The 26283-nt window shown below is 43.1% G+C and overlaps 1 protein-coding gene across 19 annotated transcripts in view; it reads left to right on the top strand.

Annotated features, from left to right (window-relative positions):
- Positions 1 to 26283, top strand: part of CARMIL1 (capping protein regulator and myosin 1 linker 1) — a 314309-nt gene that overhangs the window by 79059 nt on the left and 208967 nt on the right. For 2 of the 19 annotated variants that reach the window (XM_072729006.1, XM_072729003.1), the window contains exon 1: positions 2979 to 3072. The exons of the other annotated variants lie outside the window; for them this stretch is intronic. In XM_072729006.1, the coding sequence (XP_072585107.1) occupies positions 3061 to 3072 (12 nt within the window). In that variant the 5' untranslated portion in view covers positions 2979 to 3060. Of the gene's footprint in view, positions 1 to 2978; positions 3073 to 26283 lie in introns of those variants that run through there. 19 annotated transcript variants of the gene reach the window in all.

Here is a 26283-nt window from a genome sequence, read left to right as displayed (position 1 = left end):
CACCATCCCAGTCAAGGTACAGAACAGTTCCACAGCAACGATCCTTCATAGTATCCTGTTATAATCATGGCCAATGCTCTCCCTGTGTTCTGCCCCCAGCTCCTGACAAGCACTAATCTGTTCTCCATCTCTCTAATTTTGTCATTTCAAGCATATTCTATAAATGGAGTCACATGGGCATAAACTTTTGAGATTGACCTTTTTACATGCTGGCTACTTTTAATCCACTATTTCCAGTTTTTGCAACAGTTGTATCCTGTAGGGAGTAGGAACTTTTTTGTAGATGAGGAAGTGAAGCTTCTGAAAGCAGAAGAGGCCCATCCCCGATGCATGACTAGGGAACCAGAGAGGGGGGCCAGGTGCACCTGACTCTCAGCCTTGGCTCCTGTCACTCTGCCCTTGACCTTCCTTTGTGTTCTAGATTCACATTCTGCTTTTTTACATACACAGTTTTCCTTTTTCTGTTCCTGTGTATTCAAAATAAGGATGTTTATGCTTTTTTTTTCTTTGAAAAAATTGTAAGTTTTAAGGGAGCAGGTTGGATCATGTTAGTATTTTAGAAGTGCAGAGACTGGGTATTTTTTCCTTCCATCTCTGTTTTGAGATTATGACCATTTTCAGTTTTCTGGGCTGACCTGAGCACAGATGATGAGGATAGTTATAGCATAGGGGATAAAGGTAGAGCTTCTTGCACACCGTTTCTTGAATCCATATATAGGCATCTTTTGACTTGCAGCACATCTAAGTGCTGTACTTGGCCTCTGGCTTTGGTTGCTGTGGTGCTAAACATACTCCTGGAGCCCTTGGGACTTAACTCACTGCAAACAAGAAGCTGTCATGCACATAGGGATGGTGGGAAAGCAAAACACGTGCATGTCTCTGAATCACAGTTGTGTCAGATGTTACATATTTAAGAGAAAATTTGAGTACCAGAAACAGTGAGGTCTTTTGATATCTCTCTGTGGGATACAGTTTTCAACAAGTTTCTGAAACAGTTATCTAGCAAAATGTAGATTTTTGTTGATCACTAACACTGCCCCCCACCCTTGCCTCTTTTTCAGGATCTTTGAGCTAGCTAGCTATTCAACCTTTGCTAGGATTTCCACTAGGCATGGCTCACTCCTTCACCTTTTCTCTGTAGTCTTCCCTGATATTTAAAATTTTAACCCCCACCCCATTCTCTTGACTGGATTTAATTTTTCTTCATCACACTTTGGTCAGCACCTGCCATGCCCTTTGTCTTATATATGTGATCATGCATTGTATTCCCCTTTGTAGAATATAAGCCTCCTGAGAGCAGGAGTTTTTGCCCATGTAGTTAATTACTGTATACTCAAGATCTTAGAATAGGGCCTGGCACATAGTAGATAATGGATATTATTCAAATAAGTGTTGTCAAGAGTAAAGATTTGTTTGAATTAAGTCATAGGACACAATAGAATAATCATATCCTGATTTAAAAATGTTGGGGCAGCTGAGTACAAATGTACCTTATCCTGGCCTGTGTAGAACATGTTTCTAGAAGTGACTTTTCCATTGGGCAAGGATTAACTTCGGGGGAGTTCGTTTGGATGTAAAGGAAATTAACCAGCAGATCTAGGTAATTGAACCTTGCAGACTATTCCAGAAATGTTTATCTTTCTGCCAGATTGAAGCATGAGTTCTGTGTTTGCATAAGCACCTGTGTAATTACTCATATTAGCATTCCAGTGTGTATGTGCTGGGCTCCACTCTTCAATTTTGCAATAAAAGTATTTTCACATTTTGGCTGCTACTGTGAAAATTGGTTTTCTTCATATATTTGGGTAGCTTGTGCCACTGTTTTGATTTGGGAGGTGTGACCTAGTGCTTCCTAACGTCGGTTTTCTTGATGGCGGAGTGTCTGTGATGGACGTAAATTTTTGGTTTCTATTTTTCTTTTTTGAGCTATTTTTGTTAGGACTGGGAATGGAAAAAAGAAATAAATGTTGCTCTAAGGATACTTTAGGTAATATATACCATAGTTGAAAAAAATGCTATGTTGCCTGTACACGTTACAGGGTGGGGAGCTGCCGAGCCAGGTGGAGGTCTGGCCTCCCTGGGATAGTGGCAGTGGTTTGGGAGTGGTGTGTAGGGTGGCGTGGAGAGAGAGCTGCAGGAAGCGGTGTTGGCTGCTGTGGTTGGAAGAGGCCTCCCAGGTCGGGCCCAGCACCCGTTCTCCCTCCAATGCGTATAGGACTCCTCTGCTATTGGTAAGGTGGCTGTGTGGACGCCTGCTGTTCCTTGGTCCTAGATGAGTTAAGAAAGCCAAGAGGATAGAGTATAGAAAGGAAAGAGTTAAGGGAAGACATTCATTCACCAAGAAAAGAATTCATATTTTGGGACAGGCCCCTGATGTGGAAACACTTGGACTTGGCTTCCAGAGATTTCACACTTTCCTTCATTGTCCACAGACACCCCTAAAACCTCTTTCTGTGGATAGCCTTTTCTGTGTCAGTTGAACCAGAAGGAGATTTTTTTTTTAAAGATTTTAAATTTATTTATTCACACACACAGAGGCAGAGACCTAGGCAGAGGGAGAAGCAGGCTCCCTGCAAGGAGCCTGATGCTGGACTCGATCCCAGATCCCAAGATCACGACCTGAGCCAAAGGCAGACACTCAACTGCTAAGCCACCCAGGCGTCCCCAGAAGGAGAATTCTGAGAACGACTATGAGGGCAACTGAGACCCAGTTGGGTGGTTTAGTTCTCTGAAAGCAGAGAGTCCTGATGGTATTACTAAATTTGAATAACCGATAGAGTTCACACAGCACTTCTTTATTTTCTGAGGATAGTCAGCTGGCTGTCCTTTACCCGAGGGAAACAAGCTCAGTGGACTTCCTGACTTCACACTTTTTCCATTTCTTGAAATAATTTCCATTACCCTGCCCTAGAAAAAGTAGGCGGCTACAGAGAGGAGGTTGAGACAGAATTATAATGCCATTTGGGTTAAATTAGCTCAGTACATCACTCTTAGAACTCATTGAGCAGACAGCTAACACCTCCTAATAAGCACCAGCTGCATACAGATCAATGTTTTCAAATGAAACCCAAGGTGAGTAGTCAATTTAGGGAGACAGACAGGACTTGAGACTCTCACAGAATACCAGATGCAAAATGACTGGGCATAACCAACACATGATAACTATCTGCTTGGTAGTTCTGTAGATCTTCCTGCAAAAAATGTTTAAATCCTGCAGTCTTTATTCTTGAGTCTTCTGGCTATTGTTCAAAAATGGTGGAAATGTCTAGATGTGGAATTGAGATTTTTGTATGTCTATAACCTTGCTTACATATATTATCATCCCTTGTCCCCCAAAACTCATGTTTTTTTACCAGAATTTTGAATTGGTTAAAATATGTCGTATTGACTGATATGTTTTGTGGAATGGTACAATTATTGGTTTACAGTAAAGAGTTATAATGAAGCAATTCTGGTAGGAGGGTTTGCTTGATGTAATTTTAGCACAATTTCCTATGTTCCGCTGATTTTAGCTGAATTAGAAAACCTGTATGTGATTAGGTTGTGTGTTCTTTCTATTTTTGCTCTCATGGAGGAGTTCAAGTAAACAAGTTTATCTGAATTTTTAGGAGTCTCTTCTTAGACTCAAATTACTGAGTCTTTACAGGCCTTTGTTAAAGGTTGGGTTTAAATATTGAGTGGCTCGGGATCCCTGGGTGGCGCAGTGGTTTAGCGCCTGCCTTTGGCCCAGGGCGCGATCCTGGAGACCTGGGATCGAATCCCACGTCGGGCTCCCGATGCATGGAGCCTGCTTCTCCCTCTGCCTATGTCTCTGCCTCTCTCTCTCTCTCTGTGTAACTATCATAAAAAAAAAAATAAAAGTTTAAAAAAATTATTGAGTGGCTCTGTCTTGGACCTTGTTCTAGGGAATGTTTCTTGGAAGTCCCAGATGGGGACTCATTATAATCTGATTCTACCTCTAGAGTGGCCCTGTGCATGGACACTATTAGAACAAGGTTGAGTGTCTCCAACTTGGGTTTTATTCCCAGCCCATTGATTGTTCTTGCAGCCTACCTAACGGTTGAATATAATGCTATATTTTGATTTTTTTTTCAAGTTATTTCAGAAATTACCACAGCTGCTTCTCAGTTAATCAGATGCTTGAGACTCCTGTTCCTATAGTGTTGGCTGCTACACGTTTACAATGCCACAGCTGTCTGGATGTAGCTTCTGCCCCCACCCTCACTACTTTCCATCTGCCACCTCTTACTGCTTTCTTACTGCTATGCGTGGAGGTGGCAGGTTCCCAAATAAGCTTTTGACTTCCTGCTCTCACTGGGGCTGGGCCTTAGATCCATAATAGCTTCTTTTACTAGGAGAATTTTTCTTGCCTGGGACTCTGGAGCACTTGCTTTGTATCATAGGTGTGGATTCTCCCCCTGGACAGGGGAGCTTTGGCAAGGTGCTTTCTTTCAGATGAAGCAGCTGTAGCTCCCCCTCCCACTCACCTCATTGTTTTTAAAGCTCAGAATCTTATCTGCAGGTGGGAGGGTTGTTGTCAAGGGCTCCCATTTATGAAGGAGTGTTGCCTACCTTGGATGAACCCTTCTTCCTAATGGAAGTTTCTGGTCCTGGTCATTTCCATGTGGTAACATCCATAGGGAGTGGTTCTTCCTTGCCACCTCTTGTAAAGCCCATCAGACTCGCTCTGCAGTGCTCCCCCAGCAAGCTGTTATGGTAAGCACGAAAACAAGCCCGTTAAACTAAGAATAAAATGCCAAGTTTGTATCCTGTTGCCAAGCTCATTAGAAAACAGTGATAAAGTATGTATGCATCTAATTACATTACACATATAATTAAACATTTGAAGCCAGCTCAACAGGGGACTTCTTAATGCTTTTCGAAGTGTGGCATTTTCATTTCCAAATGGGTATGTGGGCACTTCTGGTTTTACTTAATCCTTTATCTCTGGGGATAGGGAGAAGGGAAAGACGTGTGTTCACTTGGACCAGAGCTGCGAGGTTCTTTCTCATGTATGGTAGAGTAGATCTACCCTACTTTTCCATAGTTGAGTTTACTACTGAGGATGAGTAGCTGGATGGATGATGACTTTAGCTGTCACATATAAAGAGGTAAATGGCTGTTAAAAAGAAGCATGGGAAATAGTTGTACACTGTACGATTCGCTTGCTCATAGGTGTGAAAAGCAGGACTGTGGTGCAATTTTGTACGTTAGCCACTGCAGTTGTGTGTAGGTGATGGAAGACCAGATTTGTCGGCCCCCTTGCTCTCCCATCCTGTGGGATGTTCTAAGGGAGGAAATGGAAAGATCAAAGGGCCAGCTAAGAGTGGAACCAGAGTTTGGGATCTGTTTTCATTCACTAAAGAAGTTTTATAGAGTACTTTCTAGGGTGAGAGGATATAATTTAAGGACAGACTTCAGTTGGAGTCCTGGCTCAGCCCCTCTGTAGCTCTATGACCCTCAGCAAATTTAGCACTTTTGTCTTGGCTTCCTCATCTGTAGCACTGGGAAGTGGTGACAATGCTTACCCATAGGGTTGTTTGAGAATTAAATAAGATAATGCATACAAAGCATTGAGGACAGTGCCTGACTTGCTAAATGCTATTTGTTGTTAGTTCATTATTGACTTATGTGTTGAAAAAATGTGTAGTGTGTTCTGCCTTCTAGAAGCTTACAATCCAGTGGGGGTGGTGGGATACATACCTTGATTTACAAAGGAGAAAGGGGATATTACCCTGCTGTGATGTGGTTGGGAGATAGTTTATGGTGAAGTCATACAACATGGTGGCCCTAACGCCAACTCCAGAGGTGTAATCTACATGATCGTCTTTGTGAATGGATCCCTCTAAGATGCAGTCGTACTGGCTGGGATTTTGAATGAGATGTTGAAGGACAGGTGGAATTTGGGTAGGTGGAAAAGGAATGAAGGGGGACCTGGTAGGAATAAACTAGCTTCTGTCAGAGGAAGGGCAGACTCTCAGCAGGAGAGATGTTTGTACTGAGGATGAGATGGCAGGTCTTAAGGCTCCAGAGTTCGGCTTCTTCCCAGTCACTAAAAGCTGGGTGGAGTGAATCTCCTGGTGTGAAGGGTACAGGTCAAGGTGAAATGCTTCTGTTCCTTCCATATTGTCTTCATTGAGTCTCTGTGTAGGGCTAAGATTGCTGTATTTCCAAAAGGGCACTTCTTTCTCGTACCCTTCTAGTCTGGATAAGTGAACCAAAAGGTTACTTGTTCTCTCTTCCATTTTTTTTTCCATCAATATTGTGCAGACCTCATTTCATTAAATACCACATGTACTCAGTATGCAGAGAGATCAGGATGTTGCATGCCCTTATACCCTGGTTTGATCTGTATGGCCTTAATGTCATTTTAACTTCTTTATTCCATTTTTTTTTTCTTAACTCTGGAATTTATTCTGCTCTTTAAGAGCTCTCAGATGCTTCAAGTGTATCATGACATATACTAGGTGACAAGAAACAGTTTTCCTTATGATTTGACTTCTCTTAGTGTTTGAGGCATATCTGTAGTAGATTTCTGTTGTGAGGCTATAAATAAAACCATAGTAGGCAGCCCTTGTGGCCCAACGGTTTAGCGCCACCTTCAGCCCAGGGCATGGAGACCCGGGATCGAGTCACACGTCGTCGGGCTCCCTGCATGGAGCCTGTTTCTCCCTCTGCCTGTGTCTCTGCCAATCTCTCTCTCTCTGTCTGTCTCTCATGAATAAATAAATAAAATCTTAAAAAAAAACAAACAAACCATAGTGACCAAAAGTAGAAAATATTTTCAATTAACTTGCAAATAACTGTAAGTCAGTAAATCATTTGAGTTATTTTATAAAACACACTTAATTGGCTAGTCAGTGTTCCTTGATGCTCTAAAACCAGGGTCAGCAAACTTTTTCTATAAAGGGACCAGATAGCAAATGTTTTAAGCTCTGTCATAAATACTCAGGTCTGCCTTTGTAGTGTGAAAATAGCCATGGACAGTAGATGGATATGGCTCTTTTCACAACAAAATTTTTTTTAGGAAAAATAGATGGTGGGCCAGATTTGGCTCTCTGAAGTAGTCTGCTGACTCCTACCCTAAAGGAAAGAGATTGTGTTAGATTGGGAAGGTAAGTAGAAAATGAAAATGAGATAAATTAACAACAATTTCCAGATAATGAGCTCTGCCAAAAGCTTAGAAAAAATTTTGCTTTTATTGTTCGAATTAAATTTCCTACTTAATGAGAAGTTTGTCAATAAGCCTTAAATACAGTTACAGGATTTGTTGCTTAAATCCAGGACCTGAGGTTCAAAACAAGCCTGTCTTTATTAAGTCACCATTTATCGAGTGTTTTCTTTGTGCTAGCCACTGTGCAAGTATGGAAATTCACAAATAGCTTAGGCACGCACCTTTTCCTTTTGGGAGCCACAGTCTAGACTGGACACTAGTTGTTGCCAAATGTGGGCTCATGCCTGGACCACAGCACACGTATGGCGTGAGGTTCCAGGGAACCTGCATTCCGAAAGGGACTTTTGGAATAATTCTCTTTCCTCTCTCTACTTCATATGCATTTGGGACTTGAGTATTTTTGTTTCTTTTTAGTGGTGTATTGTTGGAGAAAGCCTGCTTGTGGAATTTACCAGTGGTGAAAATATTTTGGTAACTTAGTTGCCAGAATTCTCAAGTCTTGATGATTCAAAAAGTTACATGTTTTCCTGCCTTTTGTAGTGTTTACTTAGTTGCCCTAATCCACTGTTTGAAGTTTTGTAAATTCTTCCTACCAAATCCTGGGTGGGCCCTGCCAGATGGCAGGGGACACTTCTGGTAATGTGGGAATGCACAGGTATAAAAGATTGTCCTGTGTCCGCAGTGCTCCCAGAGTGTTATTTTTTGGATCAAAGCCATTCTGGCTCTTGCAAATCGGGTGGAAATGTTGGATTAGGGAGGAGAAAGGCCATTCATGAAGGAGGAAGCCCTGATGTCTGATGACATCTTTTTGACATTTTTTTTTTTTTCACAGTGCAGTAACTGATTTATTATCTCGGGCAGTGGACGTGAGTACAGAGGAGTGGACAGGAGTACAACAATGAGGGCTTTCCTGGGGGTGTCAGGTGCACTGGAACCTCACAAATCAGCATCAACAGAAGGCACTTGAAAGACTTTTCAGGGGCTTTGCAGCCCATGTGTGCTATGCCAACGGCAAACTGTAAACAGCTGTGCAAAGGAGGTTCTGATAATATGAAGTTTCTTTCAAAAGGCAATACTCAATATATAAAAATGGAGTAAATTAAGATGTTAATATATTAAACAATATAAACATTTAAAATTATAGATATCTTACAAAACAGCTCTGTGATAAAAATTTTTGTTGCAAACAAACACAAATTAAACACAGTACAAAAACGTCTCAATTAGCATGTTAGCTGGGAGGGGACAGGGAAGGAAAGCTCAGACCCAACATCTACGAGCTTTCTAACAAAATATTCCTTATTAAACTTCACATGCATTTTTGTGTGGTATGTGAGCTCTGGGAGCCCAAGTGGTGTGGCCTGTGAGCACTGCTGGGGTGGGGAGAGGGGAGAGGGCTAAGGGAGTGGGGGATGACTCTGACAGAGGAGGATCTTGGGAGCCAGGCAGACAACGAAGTGTGATGGGACATAGTAGAGATAGAAGGTTGCTCCCTGAGTAGAAAAATGCCGGGCAAAAGCCAAGTTCTGGGGAGAGTAAGCCTTTTATCAACAAAATTCAAGTGAGTGGGGACAGAGAGGGAGGGAGAGCATACATGGTTTCAAGATGATTGGGGCACCTGGCTCAGTGGTTGAGCGTCTGTCTGCCTTTGGCTCAGGTTGTGATCCCCCGATCCTGGGATCAAGTCCCACATCAGGCTCCCCATAGAGGGGAGCCTGCTTCTCCCTTTGCCTCTCTCTCTGTGTCTCTCATGAATTAAAAAAAACAAAAAACAAAAAAGCACTTGGGCTCAGGTGATTTGGAAGAACCTTTGGAAGGGGGGGGGGGGGCTTTGCCCTCTTTTTCTCCACCTAATTATAAAAAGAACTGCTTTAGTAGAGCTTATTGAGGTGAGAGGAAGTACTTTGGATTGAGATGAAGGAAGAAAATTTAAAAAGAAATAAAAAGGTACATTTTTACAAATACGGTTGGCAGTGATGAAAGTGTGAGGGAATGAATACAAAGATACATGAATGGCAGCCATTTTTATATTTATATATTCCTCTATTAAAAACACAGAGGAAAGGCCTTCCGCTCAGCCCTCCTTGTTTCTTCTGAAGTAGTGGCCTGTTTGCAAAAAGAGGGAAATTCTAGTTTGTGTCTTTGAGGACTTTGAAGGGTCAGCCGGTGGTAGGAAATGGGCTGGAGTTGTGGTGTTTGAGTGTACTGAGAACTGTTTGCATCGAGATTGAAACCTGTATGGGTGTATAAGGAAGGCATCCTATCTAGATAGCATCATGCCTGTCTGAAGTATTTTAGAAATGAAAGACAGAAATAATAAATTCCAAAGGTGCAAGTAATTTCCACAGCTATGTAACGATTCATAGAGAAGCATTTAATCTGCATCTGGTGACATTGATTGAGTCCCTCTCTAGCAGGTGGGATGAAATCTATGTTTGAATCTGTTCTGTTATTAGTATTGTGGTGTTTTCCCTTCAACAAGATAATTGTGATGACCTCACTTTCTTCACTTTTTTTGATCGCCTTAGAATGAAAGTCCTGGAGTAGAAAACTCTGGCTTTTTTTTTTTTTTTTTAATTTACTCTGGAAAATTTCTTAAGAACAAATTATTATGGGATATTTTAATATCAGCCAAAAGAGAATAGCATAAGGAAGCTCCCACCTATGCCTTGTTTTTAAGATACGGAATTTGAGACTCTTTGTTTTTAAGAAATGAAGGCTGATTGTCCATGACACAGTCTAGGGGAACAGCTCGCAGGTAGCTGGACCACTCCTTTGTCTTCTGTCTGTTTTTGCGGGTGGTGATGCTGAGACCTCTCTGTGGCCAGTGATACTCAGCACCTGTGCCAGAGGTGATGCTTAGTTAAGACAGAAATCCAACATTTCTGGGCAGTGTAGTGATTCTAGCTAAAGCTACAGTAAGTGAAATCTGCAGTGCCAGCCGAGTGCGCACTGAGTGCGCACCGGGTCCCGAGGCTTCCTGTGGCTCGCTCTCCTGCAGGAGACTAGGTTTGCACCAGCATGTCCATTGGGTGGTGGTTGAGGCTGCTCCGAGCCAGCCCCGCTTCCTCTGCACTAAGTGGAGGCTGTGTGCCTGCATCAGTTTGCTGCTTCTTAGCACTGGCTGAAAATCATCTCTGTCCTTGAATCTACTTTTAGAATGTTACCCCTGGAGCAGAGAGTCCAAGAATGTATAACTACCACTTCATCGCTCTCAGTTCATTGGGTTATCCATATCTCATTGCCCTGAGAAATTCAATGAGAGCCCAAGCAGGTACTGCCTTACATGATGAGTATCAATTCTGCAATCACTACTAATAGTGGAGAGTATTTTTAAAAAATATTATTTATTTATTTGTTAATGAGACACACACAGAGAGAGGCAGAGACATAGGCAGAGGGAGAAGCAGGGTCCCTATAGGGAGCCTGATGCAGGACTCCATCCCAGGACCCCAGATCATGTCCTGAGCCGAAGGCAGATATCAACCACTGAGACACCCAGTGCCCCAATAATGGAGAGTTATTATTTTTTTTTTATTATTTTTTTTGAGAGTTATTTTTTTATTACACAGTTTCTCTCTCTCTCTCACTCTCTCTCTCTCTCTCTCTCTCTGTGTGTGTGTGTGTGTGTGTGTATATATATATATATAGTCTCTCTATGTATTTATATTTATATTTTTCTACTTGGTGGGCCTAATATTGTCATCCTCAAAAGCGTGGCTGCCTATGGCTCTTTTTTGGATAGATGTAATACTCTTTCATTTTGCTCCATCCAAGATCCAGTAAGCATTTATTGATACCTACCATGTGTTGAGTATTTTGTTATGGACTGGGGATACAGTGATTACTAGAATAATCTTCCCTTAAGGAGTTCATAGCCTGTGGGGGCAGGAGGACACCAAACAGTTAATAACACAATGAACTAAGTGCAGTGATAAAAACATGTGGTGCCTTTCAGGTGAACACAGCTATCTAGGGCATCTGGTTGATAGATGACGGGGAAGACTCCACGAATGGGGGACTTCACTGTTTTTACCACAGAGCCACAAAGGCCAAGGGTGGTGAGAGTGGGCTGGAGATGCGGCATGGTTGCTTTGTGACAGAGCTTGCACTTCAGCTTGCTGAGGTGTGAAGTCCGTGAAGTGGTTGCAGCTGAGCCACTTAGGTATCTTTTTACTTCAGAAGAATCCCTTTGGAGGCTGTGTGCAGTGTGGACTTTGGGGGGAAGGACAAGAAACTGAGAGTAATGGGGGGAACAGTGAGGTAGCACAACTATTGCTTCATGCGTGACATTGAGTAAATGTTTATTGAGTACCTGCTATGTGCCATGGCCCTGTTCTAGGCACTTAGCATACATTTTCACATAAGAAAACAAAAGAGAGAAATAGTAATAGCATTTATTTGGGAGGATTATTAATACCAAATAAATTGCACAATTTGCTGGTTAGAGTCATGACAAACTTGAATACATGCTTGTTTATAGAGGAATACACTGGTTTGGGATATTTGATCTTGGATTTTGGGTCAGGCAGCGCTAACATAGGAATTGGTCTCTTTGATGGTGCACATTAGTAAAGCTCCTGAGGTGTCAAAGACTGATTATTCCACTCTGTAGACAGTTTTGGGCCTTAGACCCTCATTTTTCTGCACATTAGCACCTCTCCCATGGATAGGGGAATGAGACTTCAGTCTAACTTGCCACTTACTAGCAGATTTGCTAAAGAAGGTGATGAAATTAATACTGTGTTTTTGAAATTGAGTTGCAGATTGTCTGCGGGCTTGTTCTAGTCTGTAGTTCTTATTTTTTCCCAAGTGTGGGTGACTAAGTGTCTGCATGTACCTGGTGAAGGCTAATAGCCTGATAATGAACACATTTAATTATTTTACCAACCACAGTAAGGATTTATTATTACCAAAGAAGTTACCTTGGTCTGATATAAAGACATGAAATTTGTTATTTATCTGATATTTATTTTTTACTTGATTTTTGCTGTACAGCTTAAAAGTAGTAGGAACTCTAAATAGTAATCAAAGTTCTGGAGAGGCCTTAAGTACCCACCTTATAGGGTCATTGTGAGAATCATTGTGAGAATGACTTAATAAAAGCAAAGCCTAGGGTCCCTGCACATACTGTTATATAAATAGTGGCAGTTACTAGTGATCTAATTTTTTTTTAATATTTAATTTTCTTATTCATGAGAGAGACAGAGAGAGAAGCAGAGACATAGGCAGAGGGAGAAGTAGGCCTCCTACAGGGAGCCCAATGTGGGACTCAGTCCCAGGACCCTGGGATCGCACCCTGAGTGGAAGGCAGACCCTCAACCTCTGAGCCACCCAGGTGTCCCTCTAATGGTCTAATTTTGAAAATCAATTGGAATTTGCATGAAACTATCAGGTGAGAAACATGATAGTACTAGATAATACAATACTTGGATAATGCAAGACAATAATATGCAATAGACACAGTGTTGTAGCACCTTTTGACTTCACTACCAACACATTTCATGGGCAGCCTAGTAATTTTTAAATGCTTAGATTCTAGGAAATTTATTTTTTTATTTTTTTAAAATTTTTATTTATTTATGATAGTCACACACACACACACAGAGAGAGAGAGAGAGGCAGAGATACAGGCAGAGGGAGAAGCAGGCTCCATGCACCGGGAGGCTGACATGGAACTCGATCCCTGGTCTCCAGGATCGCGCCCTGGGCCAAAGGCAGGCGCTAAACCGCTGCACCACCCAGGGATCCCGATTCTAGGAAATTTAAGTATTTATAGTCGTAGCCTCAAATTTGAAAAATACTGGTTATGAACTCAGGAATAGGCAAATGTACTGTTTGGGCTGTGGCTTTTTTTTCCTCTCAATCCCCGAAGTAATCATTGTGAAGAGCACGTGCAGAGACATAAAAGTCAGTGACTAAGGAGATAGCTCAGTCTGTCGAGCACTGGGCCCACCCACCATCCCTGCTTTGAGACAAACGAAACATTAATGGAAATTGTTTGAAATTTTCTAAGAGGTCTAAACTTCCTTAAATAGGAGATATAGAAACTCTCAAATAGCAATATATATTCTGCAATTCAGCAGCTTTTCCATCCATGATTTTTTATAACCACTTTTGGATTTGAAAATGCAGAATTCGGAATTCCTACTTGAGGGCATTCTCTTCAATTCAGTGAAGCCACTCATGAGATTGAAACAGCAAAGATCCCGTGCTCGATGTGGGTGAAGGATAGGACCTAACGTGCCCATTTCAGTGCCTTCTAATCAAAACGAGACAGCTATGCATGGAGATGGTGATGAGTTTATAATGACAATTAAAATATTTTTAGTACAAGAATGAGGCCTAGAGGGGAAGGCAGTCGACATATGCATTGTATGAAATGAACACTAATCACCAGATGTGGTCGTGGACCGCCTCTCCTGGTGGGTAATGACTTCTTTGCCTCTGGCTATGAGTTACCAAATGGACTGTCATTTTGGAGATCTTTTGGAAGAATGAGAAGGAAACAGCAGAGCTATGAGTGAAGCAGTTCATGAGGGAAAAAAAGAAGAAAGAATGTTGAATGGTTAAGCAAGTGGGAATGAGTAAGTGTCAAGCGTGTGGAGCCTTGGGGTCTGACCGAGTCCTGGGATCCTAGGGCCACAACTACCGTGTGTCCGAGGGCCACTCAGAGAGGTACGGGTGTCTGTGAGTTGGGAAACATTATGTTTGGGTGTTTGACACTGTTCTCTCAAACTCCAGAAGAGTTAAGGCCGCAGAGGATTGAGAGGCTGGTGTCTCTTTGGGGGACATCTATCCTGGATGACACAGCTGAAGTTCTGTGATGGGCCTGAAGGCTTCATGTTGATATTAACACCGTCAGCTTCCAGAGTGCTCAGTCTAGATGGTGCCAGGACTCTTGTATCGCCTTTAGACGTGGAGGACTCTGCTAGCTCACGTGGGCCTTGCTCCTCGTGGAGGAACAGCTAGCCAGAGCGGAGGTCATCTAGTGCTTATTGCCGGGCGTTTGCCCCTTCTGCTGCTGGGGTGCGGGGATGGGGAACCCATGGGCCGTGTTGGCAAATTCAGTGATCATCAAGGATTTCCAGTGCCTGGAAGTGTGCCCTGCAGTGTGCTCCTCTCCCCCTCCGAGACCTTCCTTGCTGAAAATGCGGTGATTTAAATTCAGAAGATGGAGGAAAGACTTCCAGTTTCTTTTCTGGAGCCTCCTACGGACTGAGTGTTTTTGCTTCCCCACCAGACTGCTATGTTGAAACCCGAATCTGTGTGATGTTACTTGTGGACGGGGCCTCACAGATTGTAATCAGGTAATGAGGGGGAGGTCCTCAGGATGGGATTAGTGCTGTCACCTTCTGCCTAAGAAGAGACCAGAGAGCTGGTTTGCTGTCTGCTGTGTGAGAAAGGGCGAGAAGGCATCTATCTGTAAGCCGGGAGGAGGGCCCTTATCAGGAACTGACTTGGCCAGCACCTGGTCTTCCATGGAACTTGGAGAAATAAACATTTGTTGTTTAGGGATCATGGGTGGCTCAGCGGTTTAGCACCTGCCTTCGGCCTGGGGCATGATCGTGGAGTCCTGGGATCAAGTCCCATGTCAGGCTGCTTGCATGGAGCCTGCTTCTCCCTCTGCCTATGTCTCTGCCTCTCTCGCTCTCTCTCTGTGTCTCTCATGAATAAATAAATAAAATCTTAAAAAAAAAATTTGTTGTTTAAACCACCCACCCAGTGGTTTTTGTTGTTGCCGCCCAAGCTCTAAGATATGATCTATGGGCCAACTCGAAAAGACTGTGCCCTGAGATCTTCCCTTAAGTGTTTCAAAGTTAGGGCACTGTCCATTTCATGTTTTTCGTAACTTCAGATCATCTTTAAGTCTTTAAAAAGTGTTAGTGGCATAAGATTGAAGTCAGCCAGGAAGCACTTGATTACTTTGCTTTGAGGTCTAGAGTGGAGTCATTGGTAGAGTGGAATATCAGTGTTCTTTACTCTAGATGCTTTGAAACATGAATAATGCTGGGCGTTTGGGAATCCCTGAGTCAGCATGTGCAGAGAAAAAGCAGTCAGTTCAGTGTCTGCCCAGTGATCAGAGCCAATTAAGCAGGAAGGGTGGTTACCAGTGGTGTGGGCAGCAGCAGGAAAGCTCTTGTTTGCCTTGCTTCGGGATGCAAGACCCAGGATAATTATAAGAGGCATGCAGTATCAACAGAATGTGCTTTAGGAATTAAGAATCAGCAAGCAGACATCTGAGTTTTCTGCATAGAAAAATTTCCTGTTTGAGACTAGCCAGTGGTGCTGCTCCGTGTTGCCAGGAAGCTTTCCAGATGCAGTTGTTAGCAACAGATGACTGGCTTATAAGATTTTTCTGATGGCCATTGCCTAGTTCATAAAAACAGGCTTAAAAATATTGTAGAAGTGGAGGACTGCAAAATAATAATTTCCCAACCTTACTGTGAACTTTTTTCCTAACCTAGTCTTTCATGATTAGAATCACTGCCCTAGCACGATTTGCTCTTTTGAGGTCTCCTCCAATGCTGTGATGACTGGTGCCACCAATGCATGTTAGGAGACTTGACTCCAAGTAAATCTCTGGAGTCTGCTGGTTATAAACATTGTCTGGCAGTTTTTAAAAAGGTTTTTCAGGACTCTTTACATTTATTGAAGAAACAACCTAGATAACTCTTTCAGAAGTCATGTTTTCTGGCTTTCACTATTTCTGTGTTTTCAAACTTGGGACAGAGATTTTGTAGTTGGTTGTATAATCAGATTTGAAGTAAATATAGAAACCTCAAGTCAATCTGATGCTATACTTTGTAAGAGAGCTTTTAACTCATTTAGAGGTAGCTGTTTATACTCTGCAGGGTACATTGTATTTCAGTTATGTTCACTAATCATTCACCAATATCCACTAATAGTCTACTAATGTCTTCATGTCAGGGGTAGGTGGCTGGTGGTATTTCCCACAGATCACTGCATTTTGCAGTTCATCTTTCCAGAGAATTTGGTGATTACCCTGCCATACTTGAATGTGGAGCCAGCTCTGGAGGTTAAAGGATAAAGGGCCACTGTGGTGTCCATCACAGGATGTTGGAACGATGATGGACTGGAGAGGCAAAGAGCCAGGGGCCCAGGTAGTCTTCCCTGGCTGGGCCTTGGATTCCATCCCTCTTCCTTCTCTCACAGTGTCTGTGTTGTATTAAGAGCTGACACAAAATGATGGGTTGAGGGACACCTGGGTGGCTCAGTAGCTGAGTGTCTGCCTTTGGCTCAGGTCGTGATCCTGGGGTCCTGGGATTGAGTCCTGTATCAGCCTCTCCGCTGGGAGGCTGCTTCTCTCTCTACCTATTTCTCTGCCTCTCTCTGTGTGTCTCTTGTGAATAAATAAATACAATCTTAAAAAAAAAAATGATGGGTTGAGGTTGGTCTGGAATTTGACTCTTTCTGGAGTCATTAGAAGAGCTTTATTGTTCATTCAATACAATAGCCACTGGCCACACGTGGCTGTTTAAATTCAATAAATTAATTACAAGGAGATATAATTAAAAATTATATTTAAATTAAAAATTCTTCTGGTGCACTTGTCCCACTGCAAAGGCTGAAGAAAGTACCCATGGTTAGTGGCTACTATATGGACTCAAAACAGCCAGTTTTTGCACACTGACCTCTGTAGAGAGGCAATGGCATGCCCTAGGCCACATAGCTAGTCAGTGCAGAATCGGGCATTTGGACTTGTTTCCCATTTTTTTTTTTTCCTATACCATGCAGTCCTTCAATTTTGGGCATGACAGCTGGAGCTAAAAAGTTTGTCCCTGGGGTGTCCACATCCTTTTATCCAGAGTATCTGGGAGAGATTCAATAATTAGAGTTAGAATTTCTTTCTTACTACAAGTTGAGCTTTACAGATATTTGTGATTCATCTTTGTCAGTTTTGTGTGAATGTAGGAGACATCACATGTGGCATGGTGGTAGTTGGCCGTATGTGCCATAGGTTGTGAAGCCTTGGTATATATGATGCCCATGACACAGGGAGGAATAGGGATTTGGGATCCCAGGGAATAGGAGTTGGATGGGACTTCTGAAGGTTTCTAGTTCAATTCTGCACACTTGTGTATAGTATTCTTGATAAGGCTATTGATTTTGAGAGAGCTTCCTAAAAAATGAGTTCACTTCTCCTCTATCTGGGGACCTAGTCAGTCTGGGGTTTCCTTCATATCAAACTAAAATGTTCTTTCCTTTAATTTCAATACACTGTTCCTCAATAGCTCACAGAAAAAGCTGGTTCCCTCTGCTGTATGCAGCCCCGGTCACTATTTGAAGACTCCTCCTGACCGTGGGTGTCTTCTCTCCTGTGTGCTGGGTAGACCTGGTTCTGTCAGCTGTTCCTGTGGTACAGGATTTGCAAACCTCTCACTGCTCTGTTGGCTTCTGCTGGACCGACTCCAGGGCATGGCTTGGAGCTATGCTTGGAAGTTCCACTGTTCATCTGAATGGAGGTCCTGGCTGGATACATTTGGAAAATCTCTAGTCTTTCTTGAGGGAAAAAATGTCTACTCTTATCCACATGTAGGAAATATATTAACTTAGTTTCTTTGGTAAGAAGTAATATAGTTGTCTATAATAAATACATATTACTTTTATAATCAGAAAATGTACAATTTTAATAAAAGTTAAGCTTCTCTTTACAATATATTGGGTAGAGTTTGGATGTAATGAGTGGAACAAAAAACCATGTTCCCAGTCTCCCTTACTTCCAACCATCCACCCAACCCACTCACCAATCTTTGTGTGCTTGTGGGGTCAGGAACTGTGGCTCTGGGGACAGTGGTGAACAAGGGAGTGATTCTTCCATGAAGACAGGCACTAAGCAAGTGGTGGAGTTATTCTGGCAGTGGGAAAGATGAAGTAGAACCATGTTTGATTCTCCATGATGACACTTGTCAACTGTATGGTCCTCAGCAGGTTTTTGAGTCTGCTCTTGCCTTTGAATTTCCAAAATGGGAATGATCTTTGGAGTAGCTGTCTTATAGATTGTTATAAGACTTACTTAAAGTATTTGAACACAAAGGTAAGATTTCTGTAAAGATCATACTATTGAGGCGCCTGGGTGGCTCAGTGGGTTAAGCATCTGCCTTTGTCGGCTCAGGCCATGATCTCAGGGTCCTAGGATGGAGCAGCTCCACATCAGGCTCCCTGCTTAGTGAGGAGTCTGCTTTTCTGTCTCCCTCTGCCCCCTCTCTGTTCATGCTCTCTCCCAAATAAATAAAATCTTAAAAAAAGATTATACTGTTATTGTTGTGCATTGTTATTAATGAATAATATCTTGGAAGTGGAGTTGACTCATCTGCCATGCTAACGTCCCCTTTTCACATATTTCTTCCCCCATGCACTTCTTTCACCATCTTACTATGAAATTTTTCAAACATACAGAAAAATAGAAGGAATGTTATATTGAGCATCCACATAACACCTCCTGGTTTCTGTCATGTGCATTGCACTGGGTCACATCCATTCTTCGTTCATCGTCCAGTGTTAATGAACTTGTATTTGCAAAGAAAGATGCACAATGGCTATGGTGATGACATACCATTCTGGGCACAGTGCTACACTACTAACTCATTTGATGTTTGTGATGATGCTAGGAGACGAGTGCTATAATTTTACATTTTACAGAAGAGGAAACTGAGGCATACAGGTGGAATGTTCCACTTAGTATCACACAGCTGGTGAGGGGCAGAGTCAGACAGCTGGTAATCTACTCTGGTTAGGCTAGGTTTATACATTTTTTTTTTTTTTATGATAGTCACACACACACAGAGAGAGAGAGAGAGAGAGAGAGAGAGGCAGAGACACAAGCAGAGGGAGAAGCAGGCTCCATGCACCGGGAGCCCGATGTGGGATTCGATCCCGGGTCTCCAGGATCGCGCCCTGGGCCAAAGGCAGGCGCCAAACCGCTGCGCCACCCAGGGATCCCTATACATTTTTTTAAAAAACTGTAGAACTAATAAAAAAGAGAATTGAGGTACTACTTATGAGTCGGTAAAGTAATCTCTGGATTTGGTTTAAGCTGCTACTTTGTGGCAGCAACTGCTAAGAGCTGGACTTACTGTAGGTCTCCTTAGAAGGATTAGTGTTGTAATATAAACAGCTCACTGGAATAGTTAGAAGTGAAGGGTTTCAGGGAAGAAAAGTTATATTACATTTCTAATTTGACCTCAAAGAAACCTTTGCACATAAATAGTTGCTTTTTGGGGGGTGTCTGTGACAAGAGAAGTGATTCTAGCAAATGAACACTACCTATTGGGAAGTGTCTTATTGTTTGCAGATTTATTTCCTTTTGCCTTAGCCCAGGAAAGTAGTTTGGGGGAAAGGTATCATTGTTTACTTTAACCATAAAGTAGATTCTGATTAATGGTAGTTCTTAAGATGACTTATGGTAAAGTGTGTCTAATTTCCAAGGCATCTTATCATTAAAAAGTACATTGTTCCCTCAACATTTTTTCATTTTTCAACATTTTTGTCTAAATTTGCCAGCACATTATAAGAAGTGCAAATTAAAACCTCAACAAGAGGCCATGAGCTTAGCCCCGTGGCTCACATCAGTGGGAATGTATAGTGGTTCTGTGTATTGCAGCCCGCAAGTTCTTGCCTTAAGAATGTACCTTGTTGGGCAGGTGGGGTGGGAAACTCACCAGGGAGAGTGTCCCAGATGCAGAAACGGGGCTGCCATGACACCATTAGTTAATGGGTTGGAGTGACAGTAAAACATGTTTATACATGAAGAACAGAGGCATCCTCTGTGATAAATATTTAACACCACTGAAAATTTAGAAACTTCTCACTCTAGGCTCATAGACTTTTTTGAGCAGGGAAAAGCTTTTAAAATAATAATTTTAAAATAAAGAATCCAAGTTAAAATGAACTATTTTCACTTGCCCCTTCTTGGGGCCATTCCTTGATCAATATCTCTGGGAAGGAGACTTAAGAATGCCTCTTCCTGTGAGAAAATGAGATAATATGGGGGAGTTTGCAGTTCTGTTTTCATATTTTTCCTGTTACGAACTTTAAAAATACATCATTTAAAAATGTGTTTTTTATTATACACGAGTAATTTATTTTGAGAACCTTTATTATGATCATTCATGTATTGTTTTGGAATCTGTGGTCTGCTGGACCATTGCTGGTCACCCATATCAGCATTACTCTGAGGTTGCTGTTCTAGATGATAATTTTGTATAGAGGACAGAGGTCCTGTTGAGGTAAGGCACATGCCAGTGGAGAGATAGTGTCCAGCTGGGTGATGAAGCCCATTGCTCATGCTATTGTGTGTTGACCTGACACGCAGGTCAGGCTGTCCTGACCTTGGGGATCCTCGTGACTCCCACATGCCACAAATTCTAAATATTCTGTGCCTTATCCTCTTCTCAGAGTCTTTCCTGTGCTATGTTTGGCGATTTCATGACTAATGGCGATTTCGTGACTAAGGGTAACACTGAAGCTTTTCTTTATTTGAGATTTATCCTATGCACACGCTGAAGAGTGTGCATAGGCTGAGCAGATTTATATTGACAACACTGCCTGGAGGGCTTGCCCCATTTCTTTCCAGGAAAAATTAAAATCTTTCTGCCTTTTTTTTTAAATTGTGTGTTTTATAAAAGCCACAACAGTATAAACATCTTAATAGTCATAGGATTATAACATTGTTTTCAAAAGTCCTTACTTGGTCATGGAATTATGGAACTGAAAGAAAGAGGTCTTGGATGACCAGTCATGTGTCCTTGCTTTCTAAAGCACTGAGAGTAAAACCATCTCTGGAAAATAGGGAAATATTTTATCTCTAGGTAGTTTCACTAATTGATAGTAACTCAATCAGTTTTTTGTTTCAACAGGAAGTTAAAGGAACTTCTTCTTTTTTTTTTTTTTTTTTTAAAGATTTGTTATTTTTCTATTCATGAGAGAGACAGAGAGGCAGAGACACAGGCAGAGGGAGAAGTAGGCTCCCTGCGGGAATGTGGTGCTCAATCTCAGGACCCCAGGATCACACCCTGATCCAAAGGCCGATAGATGCTCAACCACTGAGCCACCCAGGTGCCCCTAAGGGCACTAAGGTTCCTAAGTAAGTAAGGAACTTACTCTTAAACCTGAAAGCATAGCCTAATAGAGTCACAGGGTCCCTTCAAAGTGGTCTCATTGATTCCCTGCAGAGAGGAGGAGATGAGCCCAGAGAAGCCAAGTGGTTTGCCCAACATTGAATAGCCAGCAAATGGTAGAGCTCAAATTGGGACTCACACCTTCTAACTGCCAGTCTAGTGGTTGGTCCCACTGTATGGAGCCATTTGGTTTAAGCTCTCTGGTCTCTAGCAGTTAACAGTTTGTCATGTAGATAGCCAGCTGATGAGAGAGGGTTCACCTAGGGGGCCATCTTTCAGCAAACAGTTTGGAGAAGTGGTACAGCAGGATAAGGATGATTAAGGCCTCGTCTTGCCCTTGCAGAGCAAACAGTCCAGAAAAGGGTTTGCAGGCATGTTGTACAGTTTTAAAGTTCTTTCTAGCTCAGTGATTCTAGCTTCTTTAAAAAAAAAAAAAAAAAAAAAAAAGTTGTTTTCACATCTCCCGAAAAGCAAGTGCCTCATGGTTAAACCATCATGAAAGGTGAGGTTGTGTGTGGTGTCTAAAAGGGGAATGCAGGAAGGTGGCCAGTCACCACCCCAGTCTCTTATTAAGAGGGCATCAGCATATGGGTGGTCAGAAGAGGAATCTGGATGGTCTGGGCACATGTCAGCAGATAGAACTTGGGACATAGGTGGTCAACAGGAAGGGGGACTTTCTGAGCATGGGCTGGGACAAATGGGGAGTTTAAAGACACGGAGGCTAAGTGATGAAAGTTGCAGCTGTCACTGCCAGCCAAAGAGTGGTTTTCATGTGCACTTTTGCCACTGATTGTCAGAGAGGCACTGGCCATCGCAGTGCCCCGTGGCCATCCTTTTTTGTTGGGCTGTGGTTTTCCATTAAGAGAACAGCGGGGTGATATTCTCTTGTCTGCTCAGAGAAGTGTTGCGTGTCTGAGTGAGGGGTGGCTCCTTGTCTGCTTTTTTTTTTCCCCTTTTTTTCTTCCTTGGGCATTATCTCTTTTTCACCAAAGGTCTAACCTCACTGCTGTGGTTTCCCTGGAGGACCCATGGAGCCTGAAATTGTAAGTCTAGGCTCTTGCTTTAAACATATACACGATTTGAGATGAATTCAGGATCACCGTGCTGGAGATGGGGGCCGCGCGGCACTTCCTGCGCAGGCAGCAGCTGGCCAAGACGCAGGAGGAGTGCGCCCAGCTCCTGCAGCCCACGCTGGAGATCAACCCCAGACACATACTGATCAAGAAGCTCAGTGAGCTGCGGGACAGCGAGCCTGAACTGGCCCAGCTACCAGCTGATCAGATCTACGCGAAAGCAGGGCTGGTCGACGACCCCCGCCCCATGGTGGGCCATCTCAACCACCTGCTCGCCAAGGCCCTGGAGCGCCACTGAGGGGCAGCAGCCCAAAGGCCCCAGGTCTCCCTGCGGAGGTGACTGGAGAGGCAGCCTGAGATGAGCCAGGGCAAGAAAGGAGGACTCAATGCCACCAGTGACAACTCCCCCTTTGAGCTTTATTTACTTAAAGGCATTTGTCAATCTCAAAAAAAAAAAAAAAAAAAAAAGCTATTTCTTTAATCGAAATAGCTGTGTGTGTGGCTACTGTCATTTAGTGAAAATATGGATGATTTAAGAATATCGAGGGTAAAGAATTTATTTTTTAAGCAGTCAGAGAAGAGGGCATGTCTTCACATAATGAATTACTGCAAAAGCGGAATCACTGGAGGAAGAATTATTTACAAATTAATGAATGAAACAGTTATGATATATTTTTTTAAAGATTGATGCAGGACTTGATCTCAGGACCCTGAGATCATGACTTGAGCCAAAGGCAAATGCCTAACCACCCAGATGCCCCAGGGTATTTTTCTAAAATAAGTAGGACTTTGTGTGCCTTCAGTGGTGAGACCCAGTGATATGGACCTATTTCTCTCCAGTTGGGATAATTCATTGGTTTGTGCTCAAAATTCACAGCCACCATGGATGCTTCTCTGAGGACCTGTGGCCGGGGAGGGGGAGGGGGTGCTGGGGGGGGGGGGGGAGGACGTCGGACGTCTTCACCTACCAATAGTGAAATCGGCATGTTGGTTAAAGTATTGTCTCTCCTCCCCCAAAGATCTCCTCACCATAGGGGCCTTAATTTGAGTTAATCCTTTCCTTATTGTGACGTGCTTAGGATGATAGACTGGTGCATCTTTTAATTACCAATCAGCCTGTTAACTTAGTGGAAAGAGGCTTGTTTTTTTTTTTTTTTAAAGATTTTATTTATTTATTCATGAGAGACACACAGAGAGAGAGAGAGGCCGAGACACAGGCAGAGGGAGAAGCAGGCCCCATGCAGGGAGCCCTACGTGGGACTTGATCCGGGGTCTCCAGGATCACGCCCTGGGCTGAAGGCGGCGCTAAACCGCTGAGCCACCCAGGCTGCCCAAGAGGCTTGTTTTTGAAAGCCTGATGTTCACAATAGCCCCGATGTTCAGAATAATCCCCTGTGGAGGACACAGGTTTGCTGTAGTATGGTGGTGAGAGGGAAGATTTACATTAGGCCTCCATTCTGCTGGACACCGCACCAAGTGAAGTGTGACATGGACAAGCCCTTGCAGGTGAATATGAATCGTTGCCCAATGTGAGATGATTTTGAGGAGTGAATAAGTTGATGGATGGGGCGAGCCCCACCACTTGGTTTGAGGTAGTGATGAGAAGCATTGGCTGCAAGACCTTGTTGGATGCTCACTGCAGGGCACATGGGTTTAGCAATAATGGAGGTGGCTCCAGAACCTGGCTCCATCTGGGTCTTTGGGGCAAGGGGACTGAGACCTCTCGGAGTCTTGGTTGCCTCATCTATAACCTGAAGATTCTGGTACCTTCCTTACTGGGTTATGTGTGGTAAGGGAAGTGCCTTGCCAATCCTAGCTTATAGGAGGCTTCAAAAATATATCTCCGTGCCCTCTTGCCCTCCTGCCCCCCCGACAGGTGGCTCATCAGAGGAGAAGCAGTGTGAATGGGAGAGTTGATGGAAGGAGTACCTCCAGTTGATGGAAGGAGTACCTCCAGTCCAGAATGTGAGGCCAGCCCATGTGGCTACAGAAAGGCCCCTGGCCCCTGGCTAAGCATTTGCTCTAAGCACGTCTGCTTATGAAGGGCTCTGACTTTCTAGCCTTGGCTCTACTGGAAAGTGGCTGTCAGCCAGCTCTTGCACTAGGGAGGACCCTCCCTCGACAGCCAGGGTCCTTCTGACCAGGGAGGCTGGGAGGAGCCCTGAAAGGCCTTCTGGGGTGACGGATATGTGTTGACTGGATGTGAGTCAGGTTTCTGGAAATGATTGTAAATTGGCAAGTTTTCTGATCATGTCAGAGTTGCTGAAACCAGATATCGAACTGGCCCTTGAACATTCAGGAACTGTAACATACTGGCTTCTAATGAATAGAAAAATGGACATTCTGTTAACTTACTAAATTTGAAAGTAACAGTCATGAATCTTCGTGAAGGGATGGTTTGGATGGAACCTGTTCTGCATAGATCCTTGGTATAATTGTAAGAGAACTCGAAAACCAAATTAGGTCCGGAGCACATTGTATTTCTGATTTCAGTTGATTCATTGGCAAGGTAAGGGCGTTAGAAATTTATTTGGTTCTGCCTGTCCAAAAGCTACTATAACTGTTTGAATTATGGCTGTTATTGTTACAGTCATCAGCCAGCTAATGTTTTTTGAATTGTTGTTGTTGGCTAGGCTCTCTGCCAAAAAGCTTTCACACACATCCTCTCACTTCATCTCAGTGTTCATGAGAAGCAGATACTGCTCTGTGTCTGTGTCTGTTCACAAGCGAGGATGGGAGGTGTGGGGAACCAGATAATTTGTCCTATGCAGCAGAACTGGCGCAGGCATGCCAGTCTTGGGAAGCACTGCACCACTGGCCTGCGATTATGTCTGCAAGAATCATCGGGCTGGCAGTATTCATGTGGTCTATCCCTGCAGCTTCCATTTCCGTTTTTTTTTTTTAAGATTTTATTTATTCATTCATGAGAGACACACAGAAAGAGAAAGGCAGAGACACAGGCTGAGGGAGAAGCAGGCTCCATGCAGGGAGCCCGACACAGGACTTGATCGGGGTCTGCAGGATCACACCCTGGGCTGAAAGCAGTGCTAAACTGCTGAGCCAACCGGGATGCCCTCCATTTCCAATCTTATGCTCTCTTCCTCTCTGTCTTTACCTTAAAATCTTCATGCAAATCATGCACATTTTGTAGGATCTGTGATGATGAACTCCCCTAACATTTTCAGGGAAAAGAAACAAAGGCCGCAAAGGTGAAGTCCACCCTAGTCCCTGTGCATGTTCTTGGTGCTAGACCAAGACGCAGCTTCCGGGAGGCTTTCTCTTTCTGCCTGTCTGTAGAATTAGAATCCGTTTTGCTGCTGGGAAGGTTTCACAGGAAATCAAAAAGACATTTTGAGTGTAATGATGGAGTTTTGACTCATGTCCCTTTATTCTAAAATGCACCAGTTATGGCCCTGCCCCTGGCTGTGCTTAATGATATTGGCTACAAGTTTTTTCATGATTAAAACTAGGAGTTTTTGCACTTATATCTTGAAAGTCCTTCTAAAACTTACAATTAGGAGATTTTTAAAAACATCACTTATGAAGGAAATGTGGTTTTCTCTAACAGCGGCTATCATAAGGACAAGCCAAGTGATACAATGCAGCCAGCAGCTTTCTTCGGGCAGGTGACCTGTAGCAGAACAGAATGGCTTTGCTCTGCACCTTCATCAGACAGTGTGGTAAAAGGCCCTGCCTGAGTATAGCACACTGAGTTATTGCTCAGGGCGGGGAATGTTTGAATGTCTCTGCTCACTAAGAGGGAACCTCAGTTCAGACTTGCTCAGACTGCATTTTAAAATACCAGGCTAACTGAGCCATCCTTAAGAGACCCTTCTAAAATCTCAAGAAGCAAGATTTATGTTACAGCTCTAATTTTATAGATTCCCCAAATATT

Source organism: Vulpes vulpes, chromosome 12 (genome assembly GCF_048418805.1).
Source record: "Vulpes vulpes isolate BD-2025 chromosome 12, VulVul3, whole genome shotgun sequence".
In the NCBI taxonomy this organism is placed as follows: Eukaryota; Metazoa; Chordata; class Mammalia; order Carnivora; family Canidae; genus Vulpes; species Vulpes vulpes.
This window is presented reverse-complemented; position numbering and strand designations above follow the sequence as displayed.